General features: G+C 41.7%; 1 protein-coding gene and 1 long non-coding RNA gene across 7 annotated transcripts in view; both read right to left on the reverse strand.

Annotated features, from left to right (window-relative positions):
- Positions 1–6,983: 6,983 nt before the first annotated feature.
- Positions 6,984–20,122, reverse strand: part of jph1a (junctophilin 1a) — a 31,127-nt gene continuing 17,988 nt past the window's right edge. For 2 of the 3 annotated variants that reach the window (XM_037455820.2, XM_037455821.2), the window contains 4 exons: positions 19,987–20,105; positions 7,850–8,577; positions 7,674–7,770; positions 6,984–7,489 (listed from right to left, as the gene is read on the reverse strand). In XM_037455820.2, coding sequence (XP_037311717.2) covers positions 7,690–7,770; positions 7,850–8,577; positions 19,987–20,105 — 928 coding nt within the window. In that variant the 3' untranslated portion in view covers positions 6,984–7,489; positions 7,674–7,689. Of the gene's footprint in view, positions 7,509–7,673; positions 7,771–7,849; positions 8,578–19,986; positions 20,106–20,122 lie in introns of all 3 variants that reach the window. The other variant, XM_037455822.2, reaches the window with a different exon arrangement.
- Positions 10,723–16,345, reverse strand: LOC134107470 (uncharacterized). 4 transcript variants are annotated; one of them, XR_009942741.1, is made up of 4 exons: positions 15,078–15,465; positions 13,487–13,588; positions 12,085–12,194; positions 10,723–11,715 (listed from the first exon to the last, which is right to left on the reverse strand). It is a non-coding gene; the product is annotated as an uncharacterized LOC134107470 (long non-coding RNA). The 4 variants fall into 4 exon arrangements; XR_009942742.1 differs by lacking the exon at positions 15,078–15,465 and adding an exon at positions 13,953–14,972; XR_009942740.1 differs by lacking the exon at positions 15,078–15,465 and adding an exon at positions 15,983–16,345 and having other exon boundaries at positions 10,725–11,715.

Below are 20,122 nucleotides of genomic sequence, written 5' to 3' on the forward strand. Positions count from 1 at the left end.
AGAAACGGTCCGCCGCCGTCTAAAATATTGCCCACGCAAAAATGTCCATTTCGAAAATGTAAATGTACTTACATAATTTCGCGTTAACACCTTTTTAAAATGTTCGTTGTAAAATTGTAACGGTTGTAAAGTTAATTACAAAATTGGCAAGCGAAAGAATTACGTGCAAAACAGAGGCTTTTTTTTATGGGCAAATCATCTTTACCCTACACGTTTAAATATAATGGCAGAAATATGATAATGCAATTTTAATTATAAAGAAGTGCTGAAAAGACTTTACACTACAAATTTACACTGGTTTACGGGGCATTCGTGAAGAGTTGAGATTGTACTGTGACACCTTTGGGGGGCGCCTGTGTTTCAGGTAATACTGCTTGACGGTCTTCAGCTTCTGCCTCAGCTGTGATGAGGGAGAGCAGGTGCTGATTGGACATGACAGAGACATTTTGCAGGCCCATGAATCTGGATTCCAGAATGAATGAGAACGGGATTAAGAAAGAGAGAGAGATGCCGAGCACTCTGCAGTACTACATTCTTTCTAACGTCCAGTTTGTAGAAATCAATATTTTTCATTTTTTTCATTACAAAAGCATACGTATTAATCTCTTTGAACAGTATTTTAACCTTAGAGGGCCGCCCACAAGACCCACATTTTAAAACTAGATTATAAAGTGTGTTGCTTGTTGTTTGTATCAAAAAACAACCAGTAGAGTTCACTAAGTCTGCACGGTGTGTCCGCCATAGAACCGAGACAGTTGGGCACATACTGCAGTCACGGTCAGATTCAGAATGTGACTTTGCCCTGATCCTGCCTGGAGTTCTGTTTATGGGGGAAAAGTGATGACTGTTGAAAGCTGAGACTTCCATATGGACGTACAGTTATCCGAGCTGTGGCACGAAGAGCAGACCAGCACAGTTAATGTTCCTCGTGAAAGACGGTAAGGAGGCCCTAATACTTTTACTCATTTATACACAGATATTAAGGTTGTGCAACTGGTGGGATAAAGGGGACGTTATTTTCCAGACTTGTTTATTTGACCGTGCCCATTGCTACAACAGATGTCAATGGCGACTTCTGCAGAGGTGACACCTGACCTGATATTTGTCTTACAGTAATACCAGGCTTAGCTATGCTGTCAGTTTGTGTTCAAAAAGTTCCAGTAGCCTGCCGCCTGTTGACTCACTTACACACACACACACACACACACACACACACACACACACACACCCTCGCACACACAACCAAAAACAATCACTGACCTTCCAGTCCCCATTACACCATTAGTGCTTATGATCAGAGCGTGCGGGTGGCGGCATGCGCTTTGATGTGTCTCTGATACGACTCACCCTGCTGCAGCTGCTCTCAGCTCTATTTCGGGGAGGCTGCTGTGGGCCCCTAGAACAGGGCTTCCTTAACATACACACACACAATAGACTCAAACAATCTTGTCACGCCAAGTGACATCATCCGTCCTTTTAACTCGACAACTGCATACTCTCTCAGATCACACTTTCTTGCACACACCCACGCCATTCTGAAATGGTGGGATGCAGTTAACGTGCTATAGAAGGCACTTGTCCATCTTCACGCTTGTTAGCCTAATTACCTGTTGATGTTTGTTTGAAATCTCACTCAAATGGGTCACATTCAGCATAGTTTTACATTCTCATTGCCTTGAAATTGTGCAGATACATTCATGTATATACTTTATTCCTATATGTATGTATATATAATTATTTATTTTAAACATTTCCATCATCACTAAACATACAGTTTCATGTAAAGATGGATATGGGATGTTAGATAAGTAGAAAAGACTAGGCCATAAAGAAATTTGACTACCTAACTTTCATATACATCACTGTCAATATGAGTTGGTCAAAGGTCAACACATTCATTGATGAACCGAACAATCGCTTAGTCGAAGAGGCCCTGAATGAAACCAGGTCAGAATTTTAGTCATCGTAGGAAAAGATGGGGGAGTAATGTCTTTGGGCATATCTTCTCTGAAAAGAGGAAAAGGCCTGTCACAATGAATTTGAGGGTACTGTCCTTTTTGCCTGCAGCGAGTCACAGTGCCCTGCAATCCTTGTGTTGCTCCCAATCCCAGCATCCCAGGGCCCGTCAGAAACAATCATATCCCAACCAGTGAAAGGTAATATGTAAAGTGTGTATGTGAACATGGGAAGTAATTAAGAATATGTATTAATTGAAAAGAGCTCTGCTTCTATTTTTGGTTTATGGGATTTGGGTAATGTAGAATCTTTCCAAATAAAATCAGCTGTAGTTATATTGTGTTATAATGTGAAAGAAGACACATTAGACTTTGGCTTTATTGTGTTTTTTAAGGTCCAGGGACGCTAGAAGCTCCCGTTTCTATCCTAACATGCAATAAAATCATTTGGGGATAATTTGAACAAAGACTCACATGGCACACATCTGTCAGGTGTGATTCCTGGATGGACACAACATCTGGCAGATTGTTAAATCATACAAGAGCAGTGGCTAACTAACACAGTGCATTGTTACCACAGCAACATTATTATGATGGTCGTTAACAGCTCTCCCACCAACACGATGTATATTTAAACCATGAAGAAAAAGTGTTTTACAAATAATACTGAGTCACGGGCACAGAATGCTGCTTAAGAGAAATGACTTCAAAAGTCAGCAATAGACTCTTTACATGTTTGTTTTCAACTAAACAGTGTTTATTGTCCACAAAGAACGAACGCCTCAAACGGCATAACAGAAGGATAAATGGACTTGACAGGCATTTACTCTCAATAGCTTGAGGCTAATGCACCGTGTTGTTTGTTTGAACTATGATGACTCACCCTAGAGACCCCGACGATAAAACCCTCACCGTAGCTCACATGTCGTTAAATAAACAGGACATGACAAGTACTGTACTGCATGAAAAATGGCACGTGGGATCATCAGCATATCACAGAAAAAGAAAGCGCTGCGTGTCCGCTTCATAATCGTTTACATTGCATGACAGAATGATAGCTTTATGGTTTCATGACGGATGAAGTGATGCTAAGCTAAGCTCGCTATGCAAGGCATGGAAAGGGAATCTGCTTAATACTGATATCTGAGCAACAGTTTTTTTTAAACACCGGACACCGATATCCTCTCACTGCTTACTAGCCTTAATCCAATTTTAGAAGCACAAGCAAGTTGCGTTGTTAGTCATAAGAAGAAGGCTTGGTCTCAGAGAGGGGACTTAAATATACTGTAAAACTCTTGCTTTCATTTTAGTGAGAATATTCCAGATTTGTCTGTCCAAGTCAATCCTTACAGACACAGATCAAATGTTATTAGAATCATCAATAATAATATAAGAATGGACGTATTAACAAGTGTGTAACAGTCTAAAACGTATGAAGACAATTTATTATCATTGGAAATATGTTCATATTATTGTTGAATACCTTCTTTAGCTGTTCATCTACCAGTTATTAAGGAGCTAACAAGGATTTGTTGTTCTTGTTGACAGGTACTAAAGGGTTAATGAATTGCCTTTCCTCTGCTTACAATTACATTATTGTGCTTTAAAATGCCAAATAATGGACTTGCTTTTGGCTGGGAAAGAATTCAAACATTTCTAGCTTGATATTGTTACTTTTTAAGAGGTTGTAACTTCTTTAATGTTTTACAATCAATAATTAAAAAAGAATCATTTGTAACAAATTCAGTAGTTTCAAAAATCTAGTTATTAATGTATCCAAACTGGTCACATACATCAGAGGACCCCATGCATCCGCTAAATGCTTATCAAGTATGCCATTGTTTGATATTCAAAATAGAATGTGATATGTTATAATTGAATAAATAATCTTAATGATTAAGAGAAAATTGTCATTGATTTAGAAAGTAATGTATCATTACATTGATGAAAAAGTCAAATAAAAAAAGACAAACATAAATGATCATTGCCATCGTACTGTTGGTCCTCCTCCATGTATATATTAATATTTCCTAAAACCTGAGAAACAATTTTCACATTATCTTACCAGCTAGTAAGATAATCATGGCAACAGACCATGGTGCAATGCAACCTAACTGTAATACATGTTAAATACAGTTTGTGTGTCTCAGTCCTGAATGTGTGGTACACCCCCCACTGCTGAATATAAAGATAACGGTAAATGGAATCAGTGTTATGGCTTCTACGAAGGTAGGATATGCTTATATGGTTTTGGTTTATATATGTCTAGGACTGCTTGTGCAACAAAATCTTGTCCAGCATGCTGTGCCATATCAGAATAGTAACACAGATATTCTATACTATTACTGACAAGTTAGGCTTCATATGGAGGTTTTATGTACCAGAATTACACACTATTCTGAGTAATCTATATGGAAACATTCCTAGGATACTATAATTGCTAGTAGCAATGTCAACTCATATTCTAATCTGTGGTACAATGTAAACCAACACGATTCAAAATTATGCTAAACAAATAGCAATATGATCTGGCATCTACTGCTGTCCCAATCATCAGATTGACACTATGCAAACCGTGTGAGATGAAGGAACTCGGCTGGTTTTGCACCGTCTGCCGTGGTCGGGGCAGAGGGCAGAGCGAGTGCGAGACACGGCGTTGCTGATTCCGGGCAGGTGCCCGTGGCCGGTGTAACACTACACTAATCCAAGGCCGATCCGCAGTGGAAACAGGACAATCTCACCAGAGACAAACTGGGTCACCTGCCCCGCGCCAGCACCACACATGTGAGACCCCGACGAAGACTTTGATTTCACACGTACCCCCCTGCCCTCACCCCTCCTTGGATCTCATTATGAGAAGGTCATCATGAGGCAATCATTGCTGGGAGGCTAAGCACGGACGAGACGTCAAAACCTGGCGATGCAGAGCCGAACGTCACTGAAATATATTACGTTCCATGGATGTTTGTTTATTTGGGGGGGGGGGGCTTAAGTGTTTGTTTTTCAGGAGAAAAAAACAGTGAGAGATACACAACATTTGGTTTAGTAAGGCATAACATCTTTATTGTTATACACATATATTGATCTCCAAAGACTTTGCACAAATCAGTGGGGTAACTTGAACCTTGAGATATCAAAAGTCTCGCGCAGTTCCTCGTTATATTCTAAAATGCTCCAACAAGTACATCTGCCTTTTACATCCCCAAATGGTACATACAGTACAACCAATTAGAAATAAAGTTTTTTTTTCCACTGTCAAACATTTTCCATATGTGCATTACATAACCAATTACAAACAAGTTATATTCATTGTCAAAATACAGGTGTGCAAATTGTTAGAAAAATACCAACTCATACCAGATTCTGGATTGTGCTCTGTAAAAATCCTTACAAATAGTATATAATAATCTATATATAAATGACTCCAACATGCAATGTTGCATTTCAGAAATGTACCCTATGGACAGGCTGTTCTGTTAAACTCTCGCAAAACTCCAGTCCTCACCTTGCTCTTGTAAAGATTTAGCCAAGACAGGCGGGGGGGGGGGGAAATCACATTTGTAATATAACATTTTTTCTTTTAAAATAATATAGTGTCTTGGTCTGCTTTTGTTGTTCATTCCACCGTTTGAATATATTCTGATAATTAGTTATGTGGACACTTTGCAACCATCTAACAGATGCAACGTGCTGCTCATTGCACAGACAGTCAAATAAAACCTCCAAACGGATTTGCAGCAAAGAAAACAGACACATTAAAGCACTTTTTATGATGACCAATGCTCACAATCACTTCAGTTGAATAAATAATCAACCTGGGTATTCATGACAATACTGTATATGTCAACCATATAAATAACCACTTTTAAAATCAAAGAAACTCATGCCATACCTGCAACAAAGACTACAAACAATTGCGATGAGGCAAGTTAAAAGCATGACTCAGGTGATGACAACAGTGAAAGTATCCTTCCCACAAGACAAAGTTAAGACAAGGATGGCATCTCCCAACCTCACCCCCCCCCTCTCTCTCTCCCTCCCTCCCTCCCTCCCTCCCACTCCTCATCGTTTTCTGAGGTAAACAGTTAAAGACTTATAAAGGCATCTCTCATTCTCCCTGGTGCCGCATTGTCCCATGGCCTCAACCTGAATAAATTCAACTTCCACAAGACCGTGTCGATCCAGTCCCACGAGAACACAGGCCCTGCCGGGCCTGGTGAACCCGTCGCGTGAACTGCCTCTTTGCATTTTAGTGGTATGCTGAAACATTGAAAGCAAAGGATAGAAATAAGGAATTTGAGCAAAAGGGTTCATTTTCCTTCTGATTTAATAAATAACATAAGACATTTGTTACTTCACTCTTAAAGAGCTAGGTAGGTGTGAATCTCCTTCATAAACACAATGCTGGCTGATAAGTAACATCCAAAACAGGTCTATTCTAATTTTGAGAGTCCATCAAAATAAATTCATCATAGGATTTTTGTAATATACCCCAACCCATTTTTGGCAAAATATGCTATAAGCTGTATTTGAAAAAACAATATAAAACATATTGCACTTTGAATATGTAATGTCAAATTACAACTGAATTATGAGAAATTAGTCAAATGTTAAAATAAAAGTATTCCCTCATTTTGAGAGGAGAAGAAATTTCCATTTGAACTACAAGACTGCAAGTAACCAACATTCAGAGAACAACAACAAACAAAAACAAAACATTAAAACAGAAAAACAAACAAAAAACAAAATGTTAAAACTGTACCATGCACGGGGAAGCTTTCAAAGCAGTGTATCCGGGGGTTAAAACATGACGATGATTGGATGGACAGGGTAAGACTGGCGAGTGACCGTGCTAGCACTGACGGTTGGCAGCGGCCGTGCCCAGCTTCCTGTTGCAAGAGAGGCGTGAGCCCCAAAAGAAACGCTCCGAAACACCCGAGCACGCGTCCGTCCGCGCCCCTATCCGCCCCCGCCCCTCCCTTACTCACCCAACACTCCCCCCCCCCCCCCCCCCCCCCCCCACCCGCCCGGGCTCACATCTCCCCATCAAAACGTCAGATGGCAAAATAGAAAGGCAGCTGTTTGCTCCCGTCATCTAAAAGTGCATCTCCACACTGTTCCGGCAAGGTCCGTCTGCCCAGCGCTCCCTCTGCCAAGGCGGTGGCCTGCAGAGGGCCGGCGCTTGGATCGGCACACGAGTGGGTTTCAATTACTTTCTTTTTTCAGACTGTGTATGTTTGGTTGCATTTTGAAACTTATTTAGATTTTTTTCTTCTTTTTAAACATTTTTTTTTTTACTCTCACGATACACAACATTTCAGCTCAGCTTTCAGAGAAGCCAAAGGAGTGCTAATTCACAGAGCTGGCCCTCATGGAGAAGGCCCGTGACGGGTCGGTAGTGGTGAAGCCTTCCTCCTGGTTCTCTTGGGTGTCGCGCCGATTCCTAAAACACCTACGGCCACCCCCGTGTCTCACTGGTGCCATTTTCTTTCCTCAAGGCCGGCGATGCAACCGTACCGGTTGCCATGGTTTCACTGCAACATAAAACAGTTTCTTTGGGTTTATTGTAGCTGCTTGTTGCATTTCAGAGACACATATTGGAGACGACATGGAGTACAGTGGGTGGATTCATCTTTAGAAATATATTTGTTCATCTGCCGCGCATTCATTTTCGGTTGATGAGTAAGGGTGTCACGAAAAAAAGAAAAAAAAACTTACCATAAAAACAGTGTCATCATGTCAGAAAATGGACAAATATAATTGCAAGGCCAATATTCAGCAGCATCACCATAGCGACAAGAACCGAGTTAGGACCCTGCAAAACACAGTGATAAAGATCAGGTATCATATAATAATCTACAACAACAATAAAGAGATATGATTGTTAAACTCACTGTTTCCTCCATGTTTTCTGCAATCTCCATACTGGCTTTCTTTGCGTCTGCGAGGCTCTTTGGCTTTAGGGAATCCTGCTTCCTGAGTTTTGGGTCACTCTTGTTCTCCCGTAGGGAGGCTGGCTTCGGGGGGGGGATACTATAGGACCTGGGGGGCTGTGGGGGCATACGCGCTAGGTCCAGCATACTGGGCTCTTCTTCCGGGTCCTCCTCGGGCTCCGGCGGCGGAGGGCCCCTGGTAGGGGTCTTCACGTAGTAACTGTGGTACTCGCTGTGGAGCTGGCCATTGACTGGCAACGTCGGAGGAAGTGGCGAGGACGCCGGGGTCGGCTGCTGAGCGTTAGTGGGTTTATTTGAGGCCTCGGTGTGCACGTGAGAACTTTTAGGGCCATCGGTGACCGGCGGCCTCTCCTCTTTACTCAGCTTTCGACTGGACCGCTCATCCTTGCTTGTCTTATGACTTGACTTCTCCTCCTTGCTCGTCTTGCAGGAAGGCTTTTCCTCTCTGCTGGTTTTGTGGCTGGTGCTGTTGGCGAGCTGACCTTTCTTCTTGCTGGAGTGAGGCGAGGGGGGAGGCGTGGTCACAGGACTGGTGACGGGCGAGTGGGGCGGAGTGGTACCTTTGCGGTAGAAGTGGGGAGAATCTTTATGGGAGCCGTCCTTCTTTTCAACAGGCACCTCTTTAATCTCCACAGGCTCCTTCAGGGGTTGTTTTAAGTAGTCAAGTCCTGCAGAGGTGAGAGAGGTGGCACGCATTAATATAATAGATACGTGCCTAACCATAAGCATTCTTCCTATTATTCTTCTAAAAGAATTGGGAAATTCTGAATTCAAATTTAAAAACGGTATAGTTTTCTAACCAGGGATTTACCTCTCATGAAAAGGGTTATTCAGCACTTTGACTTGAAAGATAACACATGAGAAGCGCCTGCTTACAGCTCACACATACCCTGAGAGTGTAACATACATGCCCCGAAAAGATTAAAATGCCCCCTTATATGATATTTAGACAATTCTATGTTGACGCTTTCAGCAAAATCCAGAAATTCCTGCAGTTTCCACTTATTTATTATTATTATTAGATTATGACAGTGGAGCACTCGGGCCGAGAGTCTGGCCCAGTACAAAACTTTACAATATCGGAAGGCGCACTATTTGTTTATGGCAAATTGTGCATTCAAATATGAATCAATTAATCTCCATCCTCATTTCAGACATTAGATATTTTTTAAAATAATCCATTAATTAGATTAGAAAGATTGTCATTCACTCTTATATTGCAAATCATGTCGTAATTGCAAAAAATCAGTCATTATTCATTCATTATATTCATCATTAGATATTCCTTCAAAAAGGTTCAGCCCTACAGAGAACTCCTAATTTGCAATCCATCCTGCCCGACTGGAGAGTTACACCGCAAGCTAGATTCAAATCAGAGCCGGCCCTCAGCACGGTTGAACTTTCAGTTAAAATATTCATGAATCAACATTATAAATGTAATCATTCTGCAAAGACTGGAGGGAGACAGGGGAAACTAGACTGATTAATGCAGGGTCACAAACACTATTTCACTAAGTAAGCCTCCTCCGTAGGATCACTTTTTTTTTTTTTTATCATCAGCAGTTATATTTCATCAGCAGGCTGTTTTTCTGAAAGGCCCATCTCACATCCACATTCTCAGATAAAGAGAATCCACCTTACGCTGCAGTGAGGCCTCGTTCATCATACTCATGACTTCTTAACCTTTTCTCCCTTCACGTGCTAGTGGACACAGGTAGTATAAATGGACACTGGTCTTTTACTGTATGTTTAGAATGTTCCATATGGATATTATGTGCTTTAATGTGTGGACACAAAGGCCTGTAAGGTGTCAGTATTGAATGACAGTTTCTGTTTAAAAATGGCTCATTGCAGGGATCAATCAAAGGGACCATCGAATCGCCTCTCTTTTGCTTGCCGCTTATTTAGTGTACATATTGCAATTCAGCGTTTCACTCGTATCTTGTCAAGGAGCAGCTGTACAAACATCCAATGAAAAAAGGGAACGAGTGCACCCAATGCCATTTCAGAGTAAACAGCCTCATTGGCGAATCTTTTGGGCCTTCAGGACTCATAAGCTCAAAGTATTTTGTAGCTGCGTGGCATTCCTAATGGGTTTCACGGTGGCCACAACACCAATAAGAGCCACTACAAAAAGACTGCAGGGGCATTTGAACATCTTTGAGGCTTAATATATCCTCAGTGCTTAATTTCACACCATAACTCAATAAGAGTTAGGCCTTCGTGGGCGGGTCGGCGCAGTTTCACACTGTTTGGGGGACAGATTCCTGCGAGGGGGTTGCAGGCATTTTCTGAATAGTTATTGGCTCAAAATTGACCCCCAGCCTCACATTCACATACAAGTGCGACAACGACAGTCATTAAAAACTGTTGAAAAACTGTAAAGCTGCAGGAAAAACATTTTGGACATTTTACTTTGAGGAATCGCACTACTTTTGGTTGTTTTGCTGCAACTGATATGTTGTAGATCTTGTTGTGACGAGAGAAGGGAGATTAGCCTTCCAGGTCAGCTGGACATGTAACGGGACCCAAACAGGCAAGGTGTTTCTTACATTTGAACTTTCATCAGCTATGCTGAGTCTGCAGCCTCCTCAGGACGGGCATTTGAATGGGCCTTGGCATTAATCGTAAAAACTATTTATTTCTAATAGAAGCACAAATTTATGAATGAAATCAACCATTATAACATCTCTTGTCGTCTCTTTGGGGTTAATAATACACGATTTTGTCTAAGCTTTGGTTGACAGTTTGCCTCATGGTAATCCACAGCGCATTTTCTGCTCCAGTGCACTCTTGGCAATACACGTGCGCCAATGAAAACACACACACACACACACACACACACACACACACACACACACACATACTCGTGTTCCTCCTTTGTAGGGCCCGAACTTATTTTACCCAAATGTGGGATCCACCCTTTCTGGCAGTGCTACAACACTGAAAAAAATCCAGTAAGATGAAAAAAAAATCTATATAATTACCATCACTTTAATTTGTTAAAATTCAGAACTTTTTTTCTCTTGCTAGTTTTTTTGTCACTTTGTGGGGTTCTGTTTCTAACATTCAAAACTTGCGAGTCCCACTTTCACACACACATACACAATCCTAGTTTTAATATCTTAGCAAGACAACCATTTCTAGACTTTGTATCTTCGCAAGACACAATGTCTTCTGATTGAAATAACATGTTTACATATTTTTTGTTGCTTATCAAAGACATTGTAGGGCTCGATGTCATTGTAACCAAAGATCATCATAAGGTATATGGGGCATTAAAATTTCATTAATATAATGAACTACAGCTCAACACTACTCAACGCTTTCCTAGTACCATTTCTCAAACGACATTGCATAAAATAAACTCCTTAACACATAATATGTTCTCTTGTCTTTATTAACTTAGTAAAGTAAAAGCTAAAATCTCCCCATGCAGGCGTTTGATTGTGGGGGCGCGGAATAGTTTCAGTTACTCATTGGACAATTGTTCAGAGTTCAGAAATAAAAGTCACTGGGACAAGATTAACTTTATCATTGCCTACAAAGAGGCCTCACAAGAAGAGACTGTTAACACTGTCAATATGATGGTGCATCAGCAAGTTCACACTCATACTTTCGTCTCAAAGTAGTGATTCTATATGCCTTCCAGTCTCGCATTCGGAGAGCTTCAGGGTCTGCATTAATGCACTGTTGACACTCCTCTTTGCCTGGAACACTGTTCATGGTAATGCATCTCCGTAGATGCCTGTTCACCGCTGCCGCTTCCTCCGGTGTCCAGGTTCTTTTGATAGCAGTTTGTTTACCTAAGTAGACATAAAAGGAGCACAGAATTGACATGTTTAAGAATTGTACATTTTAATTGCCACTGAAACACTATTGCATCGATCATCAATTGCAGTAATGAATTAGTTGGAATTTGGACAGATTGTAGTTCAGATTACTGTATGCTTTCAGACTAGGGCGCAATTAGTCATTATAAGAAATGACTCCAAAATACATATTGATCTATGTTTAATAAAACAATTTCATCCTTGGAGCTCCTTAGTGCGCCATAGCATCGTCTCCCTACTAAATTAGAAGATCTATTCAAGTGTTTGATGTGAGCTCAGAGATCTCTCGCTCACCTGATCGGCAAACCTCATGTTCATTCTCCTTTTTTCATCTAAACTCACCTTTTCTTTCCAATTACTTTTTTGGGCGGTTTTGGGGATACACTGTGGACGTTGTTGCTGGGATGTCACACGGTCATCTTCTGACACATCCATTTCTACCATAGTGGTATCTGGGTATAGAAGATATTACAGATATTGAAGAGAAATATTGGCTTAAAAATTCAATTAATGTTATCGTTGCCTGTACTGATTGACTATAGAACCTGAGGTTAGATCCTGAAATGTGTTGTTAAAAGTATTAAAAGTTACTTATAGTTTGGACAAAACGGAGAGCCCCATAAGGAGTGGACTAGAAACATGTGTGTGTAAAGTTGGAACCCTTCAACAACATTTTTGGGGCTGCAGTGCATCATGTTTAAAATACCCCTTTTAAACATGCATCAGCTCAGGAAGTGGACAATTACACCTGTAAAAACCTGAGGTTAGATCCTGAAATGTGTTGTTAAAAGTATTAAAAGTTACTTATAGTTTAGACAAAACGGAGGGCCCCATAAAGGGTGGACTAGAAACATGTGGGTGTAAAGTTGGAACCCCTCACCAACATTTTTGGGGCTGCAGTGCATCATGTTTAAAATACCCCTTTTAAACATGCATCAGCTCAGGAAGTGGACAATTACACCTGTAAAAACCTGAGGTTAGATCCTGAAATGTGTTGTTAAAAGTATTAAAAGTTACTTATAGTTTGGACAAAACGGAGGGCCCCATAAAGGGTGGGCTAGAAACATGTGTGTTTAAAGTTGGAACCTCTCAACAACATTTTTGGGGCTGCAGTGCATCATGTTTAAAATACCCCTTTTAAACATGCATCAGCTCAGGAAGTGGACAATTACACCTGTAAAAACCTGAGGTTAGATCCTGAAATGTGTTGTTAAAAGTATTAAAAGTTACTTATAGTTTGGACAAAACGGAGGGCCCCATAAAGGGTGGACTAGAAACATGTGTGTGTGTAAGTTGGAACCCCTCAACAACATTTTTGGGGCTGCAGTGCATCATGTTTAAAATATCCCTTTTAAACATGCATCAGCTCAGGAAGTGGACAATTACACCTGTAAAAACCTGAGGTTAGATCCTGAAATGTGTTGTTAAAAGTATTTAAAAATACTTATAGTTTGGATAAAACGGAGGGCCCCATAAAGGGTGGACTAGAAACATTGGTGTGTGTGTGCGAGGTTAACTTTAAATTATTTAGAAGGAGATAAAGACAGGAGGACCCCATAAAGGACAGACTAGAAACAAAATGTGTAGGGTTGTTATCGGTCTGTTCCTTCAATTTAAAGTCTACAGAATAACCCAATGAATGTTTCTGACGGAAAGCTATAACACAAAAGCAATTTTGACACCATCATACCGTGATAATAGAATTGCATCGTGCAGAATTGCAGTGTGTACATTACATATTTACCTGGGCTATGGCTTCCTCTCCATTGGATTCCTCATGGGAAGACAGATTTGAAAGGGTGTCTTCTGTCTCTATAGCCACAGCAGGGGCCTCATAGTTTGTCACCTATAATTGAGATATTAAAAAAAGAACATACTTAGAACTTCCCAATAGTATAGTTATCTCAACAACTCTGTCAAGAAAAGTGTCTGATTTACTCTTAACTATTGTACTGGCAACATTTATGTTTAATTTAATGATGTAAATGCAACATCCTTGTCTTTACTGACACAACCAAACCCTGATGGTTTCTCACCTGATATTAAAATAAAAAGCAATAACTAATATATATCATCTATTATAGATCTGAGACTACACCATCAGTATCAGATACACTATCTGAATTAATGAGCCAATTCAAACAGATTTCAAACTTCATAATCTCCCAGATTAACAAACCGATGAATCAGTAAACCTATAACCAACACACCTTTTGACGCAATGGCCATTGTGAATCACCACCATAGTTGTAATCAATTTTCCGATCACCAACTCTGAATCCCAGCTTTAAATCGAAAACCCAGACAAGTATGCTGTCAGCCAAGCGACACATATAAATGCACAACTATAATATTTGACAAAAGTGGAGAGGCTTAAACATATATTCAGCCTGAAAGTAACTGCGCACACACACACACACACACACACGTCGTTTTAGCCAACCTTATCGGGATCTAGATGAAGCAGTGATATAATGAATCTATAAATTGACACACATTAGCACAGACAGTGATTTGTTGCCAGAAGTCTGTTTTAGAATCTGTTTAAACTGTGTTACTTGGTCAGGATTATGACTTTGACCACTTAGTATTTGTGTAATATTAACTACCGAACAAGAAAGCTCCACTTACTGATAGATGCTGTGAGTTGATCTCTTATTTCTAACATCACATTCTCTAGAGGAGGTTTTAAGTTCAGCATAAATGATCTTAGCAATTTACTGGGTAATAAGAGAATATCAGAAACCCAGAGTGAAACTGTTAGCTGTTACCCTGAATCCTGCTATATAGTACAGGGCCCTGGTTTCCTTAACACTTGTTATTGCAGAACCAAGTCTACAAACTAGATGAAAGCAAATAACAAGACTATCAAAATGCACAAAGGAGAACATACGCATTATTATCTACATGCTGGGATCAATTACCAAGGCAGAGTGTCTGACCAGTGCAATCCTTATATTATTCGGTCTGCATGGTTGGCATCGTAACTTCTGGCCCCATGAAAACCCCCCAAAACACAGCTATCTGCTTATTGAGCCCTTCTAGAAACTCCTCTAAATGATCACATTGTAACGTGTGCACACAACCCCACACTATTATATACACTGCAAATTAAATTACTTATATAATTACTTATTAAGATCCTTTAACATCTTTTGAATGACTTCACACATCAAATCAAGTTTTACAGCACTGTTATCACCTCACGTCAGCTGTTTGAGATAGTTTGTTTACTCTCAGGGCTGCAACGCCCACAGACGTACACGTAAAACCCACGGGACAAACGGCGCAGATGTATACAGACACCGCCCCCCGTGTGTTAAGAAGTGACTCACGCTGCTAATAAAACGCCTATTTCCGTGTTTCACGGAGGTTATCAGTTATGCATGTTTCCGGGCCTCCGGTTGAATTACGTAGCCGCGAACGGAGTCGTAACTCTCCGTATGAAACAAACGTGTCCACCATCCTTTGCCGTCCTCAGTCAAACAACAAGCCCAACTCATCAATACAGATGTATACAGACACCGCCCCCCGTGTGTTAAGAAGTGACTCACGCTGCTAATAAAACGCCTATTTCCGTGTTTCACGGAGGTTATCAGTTATGCATGTTTCCGGGCCCCCGGTTGAATTACGTAGCCGCGAACGGAGTCGTAACTCTCCGTATGAAACAAACGTGTCCACCATCCTTTTAGCCGTCATTTGCAGTCAGTCCATAACAATCATTACTCACCAACGCTGCACTCGTTATTCTAAGCCTTTGCAGTCAGTCAACAACAGCCTAACTCATCAAGATTGCATGCGTTCGTCTAAGCCACACTAACATGCTGTTGGACCCGCCCCACAGACATAAACAAAGCCTCCGATTGGCCGAAAGTGACAATCGCGGGAAAATCCTGTGATTGACAGTCACCCAAAGCGGCACACTTTTTCCGTTCAGAGTAACGAGATTACGGTTTTTGTGAAATAATGCGGCAGTAATCGCGTTGTCATAACAAATGTTAATATTATATTTATTCATCAGAAAAAATATCTTAAGTATAACAATGCTGTAGCTAACAGTTAGCATTTTCTGATCTAAAACTAACAGTAGAAGCTAGCAATATATAGCTAGCTAGCAGCTAGCAGCATCAAGAAATTGTAATTTACAGAATAAAGTGCTACTTTATTAATCCATTAATATACTGTGGGTACAGATTGAGAAACAGATAAAAAAAAGTCATACTTTAATACAAAAACCTACCTTATTCTCTGCAAAGTTCCCAGTTGAGCAGCCAACACCGCATGGCTTTGGTTTGCTGAGACATGAGATATCGCTAATGACTTCACGAAAAATCTCGCGAGATTTCATAGTGGCCCCTCATTGGCTGAACCCTTACACACACCAGGAAGTGTGTGTGTGTGATGTTATACCACCTTTCCAACACTTGGGGCACTAGTGAGTAAAAAATCCACACACACATCACACACACTTTTCCATACTTTCTGACTTTGTGAGACATGTGCTAAAAAAGCGACAGGCATGTCAGGGGAGGCTTGTGAGCCCATATATGATGATCATTCTAGTGGGGTCCCTCATTTTGGGCCCCACAAGGTTGTTGGGCCCCACAAGATTGGTGTTCTCCCTGTTACATGGCCCCACAAACTAACAACTGCAAGTGCACACACACACACACACACACACACACACACACAGACAGATTGGCTCTTTAAGACCCCCGCTGACCTGACTATGAGATGAAGAGCAGTAGCAAGAGGGCACCCTCGGTATGAGTGCGCATGCATGTACAGTATGTGTGTAATGGGGGAAGAAGTGGAGGGGGGGGGGGGGGGGGGGTCCGGCGTGTGTTGCAATCACGTCTGTTGCCATTTTACATCATTTCGAGTTTAATGGCAGATCCATATGGGGGGCAGTAGGACACTATGTACAGTGATGAACCCAGGGGAAAAGGAAGTCTATTTTCAACTAAAAGGAAACATCCATTTTAACATTATGAATCTTGTTTATCGTGACAATCAAACACTGACCCAAGCCTGTTGCTACCATGAATGGTGAGAGGTGCTTTTTCCTCTTTGTCAGATGCACAGAGCTGCCAACGGCTACAGAGAAATATACATATCCCAAGGCCAGCTGTTTGCTTTAGTGTTTCCTCGTCAAATAGCATGTCTTCCAAGTGGAAGCCATGGGCATTTTCATAGTTGGTTATGTTTTATGTCATGCTGTGTTATATATGTAGACTGTTGAGTGGGATGTTATCTCAGCATGTACTCTACACCTTTATATTTAATACTGATGACACAGTTTGTTTGTTTCTAGATCTTCTCCTTCTTCCTCCTACTCACAGCGGCAGATGGGCAGGGGGAGCTGTCATTGTTCAGCCAAATTACTTCCGCTACTGTTACATGAGCGCGTGTACATGCATCTAGTATCTCCACTATTATCAAAAGGATAAGGCCCTGAAACTGGGATGCTAATGAGCACTTCAGCACACTTACCCACATGCAAATATAGTATGTCCATTGTCTGAGGCTACCGGCTGCGTGGGATCAGCGTCTTCCTTTGCTTTGCTTTAAGTGGCGTCATGCAAAGAACTGACATGTGACTGATGGAAACAGGGCTTTCTGGGAGACACTGAATGAAAAGAGTCACATCTGGATGTGGAAATAAACAAGCGTTAAACATAGCTCTAAAGCTATGAGAACCATTTCCTGGGAAATTAGCATTTCTTCTACTTCTACTCAGATTCCCCATTTCCCAGAAATGCTTTGGAAACTTGTTTCGGAAAAGAAATAATTAACAGGCCGTACCCTTGAAAGAAGTTGCTGCATAACTTTGAAGTTCGGCTGAAACTTACTCTACCTGCTCCCACGAATATAAAGCAGCACCTGCTCATGTCTGGTTTTGAGGCTTTCGTGGTTTCACCTGGACAAAGTCTACCTTGACTGGGTCAAACAGGGCTCGCCTCCCCCCCCCCCCCCCCGCCCCCGACACGACCGGCTGAGGGAGAGGACAGCTGCACTGCGTCAGCTCAGGGGAGTAGCGCGAGGGCCGAGCTCCTCTCAGTGCATAAGGATTTCAGCTATGTCTCCATTAGACCCCAGTGAGCACACATCGCCACCGAATATAGCGCAATTAACGTCACCGCTCAGACCACGCCTCGATAACCCTCGCCGCCCCCCCCCCCCCCCCCCCCCCCCCTGCTGTGTGTGAACCAATCATAAAGGTCAGGGTCCCATTCCCTGTGACCCGCTGTTCCCTTTTGAAGTACATACTCTCAATATGGGTGATAATCTGCTATGAGTCTGAAATGCCAATTACAAACAACGAGGGGTTTAGACCGCGATTGTTACCCTTAGTGGACTCATATGAAGCTGTGGGTTGGGGGGGGGGGGTAAGTGAGAATATCTCCACTCCAGAGGTAGACATTGAGGAAGCAAAGCAGATTAGTTTGGGAAAGTCACACAAATTCCTTGTAATGCTTGGTACTCCGATTGAGCTGCTTTGTGTCACCGTAGCGTCGCGTTAGACAAATCCACAAACAAAACTGAAACATTTTTGTTCTTTGAATTTTTTTTCTTCTTTGAGGTTAACAACAACGTGTTGAAATGCACTTATTGAAGGTCACTTTGGATACAAGCGTCAGCTAAATGACATGTGGTGTAATGTAATGTAACACTGGTGGTCATTTCTCCCAGGACGCTGCACACAGGGGAAAGGGTTCGTCCAACCTGCCACAGCACCAAAGTGCTCTTATGTCCTGGAAGAATCAAACTTATATATATAATATAACTCTTGTAAAACCAGAGAGAATATTAACGTATTAGAAATGTTTTTTTGTTTTTCATTCCTGGTCGTCTGGCTTTTGGCCGGGCTTACCACACACGTTTACATAACTGGACTGAATACTGCCGGGCAATATTATGACATCGCCTGCTTTCTCATTCATGATCTGACTTATAAGGGCAAGGACCTGTGATGCACCCGGATGTAGCCCGGCCTGCCAGGCATGATCGCCGTTTTCCACAACACAAACAAGCCGCGGGACGTCTCTGGCCCTTTCGGCGGCTTAGTGGAGCGACGCGCTTGAATGGGTCCCATTGTCAATCTGTGTGTCACCCACTATTTTATGGCGGCTGTTGGCCTGAGCCCAAGGTCGTCTCGCTCATACGCCTAAATATACAACAAACGGTGGCAGGGGCCAGATCTTACGCTGTAAATGAAAATTAAAATAAAACAGGCGTGACACAGCACTTAAGTGGGTCCTATCCATCCACAGGAAGGAGTAATTCAATATATGAGCTTGCTTTGTTTAAATTCTGAACTTATAAGCAAATATTGTTTGAACAGGATGATAGACAAATGTTTTTTTTTTGTCGTTTCTTCATGTATATTTTGGAATTTAAGGTGCTCCCGCAAAATACAATAATCAATTGAAAATAAAAATAAAGGTAATGCTAAATTAAATCTTTTTAATAACCCTTTTCTGGCCTTGCCCTCTTTGTGCCCTTGTGTTCTAGGAAGACGATTCATATCCCTCACTATTTGTGTAGTATAATATGTCTGGAATTGCCTCGTAAAACTCTGCTTACCTTGTAAATGAACTAAACAGTGTCAACAGCACCCTGCGAGCTGCTTTGTAGGATGGCAGCGGGCCTGTTAAACCTCCACGCAGGGGAAACATGAGAACTACTTGGTACGAGGAGAAGCAGGTCTCATTGACCTTTACGCGCATACCGTACCTGAAAGTCAATTCCACACTCCACTACAGCGCCTACGTTGGCGATGAGCAGAAAGTATCTTGCCCTTCTTCTTGCTTTTGACAAGAGTGCAAGTAGAGCTTGTATCTCGGGAAATGTACCAGTGTACGTTTCCATGGAGAATACCTGTAAACCGGAGAAGTCATCCGCGATACTTTTGCAACCTTAATTACAGTCCTGGAACTGTAAATCTGGAGCTAGGTAAATGTCCCACTGTCAAGGAGTAAAAAACTCATGTGTTTGAAGCTTCTCTGAAAATCCTAGCAAACAATTCAACTTCATCCCCTTCTCAATCGCGTCTTGTCTTAAATGTCAGAAAACCTTTATGAAAATGTAAACAGTATTGTCAAAGTATTGTATTTGATGACACACACTAACCTCCCTAACCCCTTGTATCTAGTAGTATCTACGCATCGCTGCTGAGACTGTGGGATGTCCGCACTGCCCCGTTCAAATATCCGACAGGTGTGACTGCTGGTTGAAGGTTACCTGGCTGGTAGAAGTTCGGGGCCAGCTCCCGAGCAACCGCCCGGGCAATTTCCGAGTCGTGCACAGCAGAGACGGCGGCCTGGTCTGCGGCCTCGCTTTTTGTCCTGGCGTGGGCCGTTCTGGAAAAGAAAAATCA

The sequence above is a fragment of the Pungitius pungitius genome, chromosome 19, assembly GCF_949316345.1.
Source record: "Pungitius pungitius chromosome 19, fPunPun2.1, whole genome shotgun sequence".
NCBI lineage: Eukaryota > Metazoa > Chordata > Actinopteri > Perciformes > Gasterosteidae > Pungitius > Pungitius pungitius.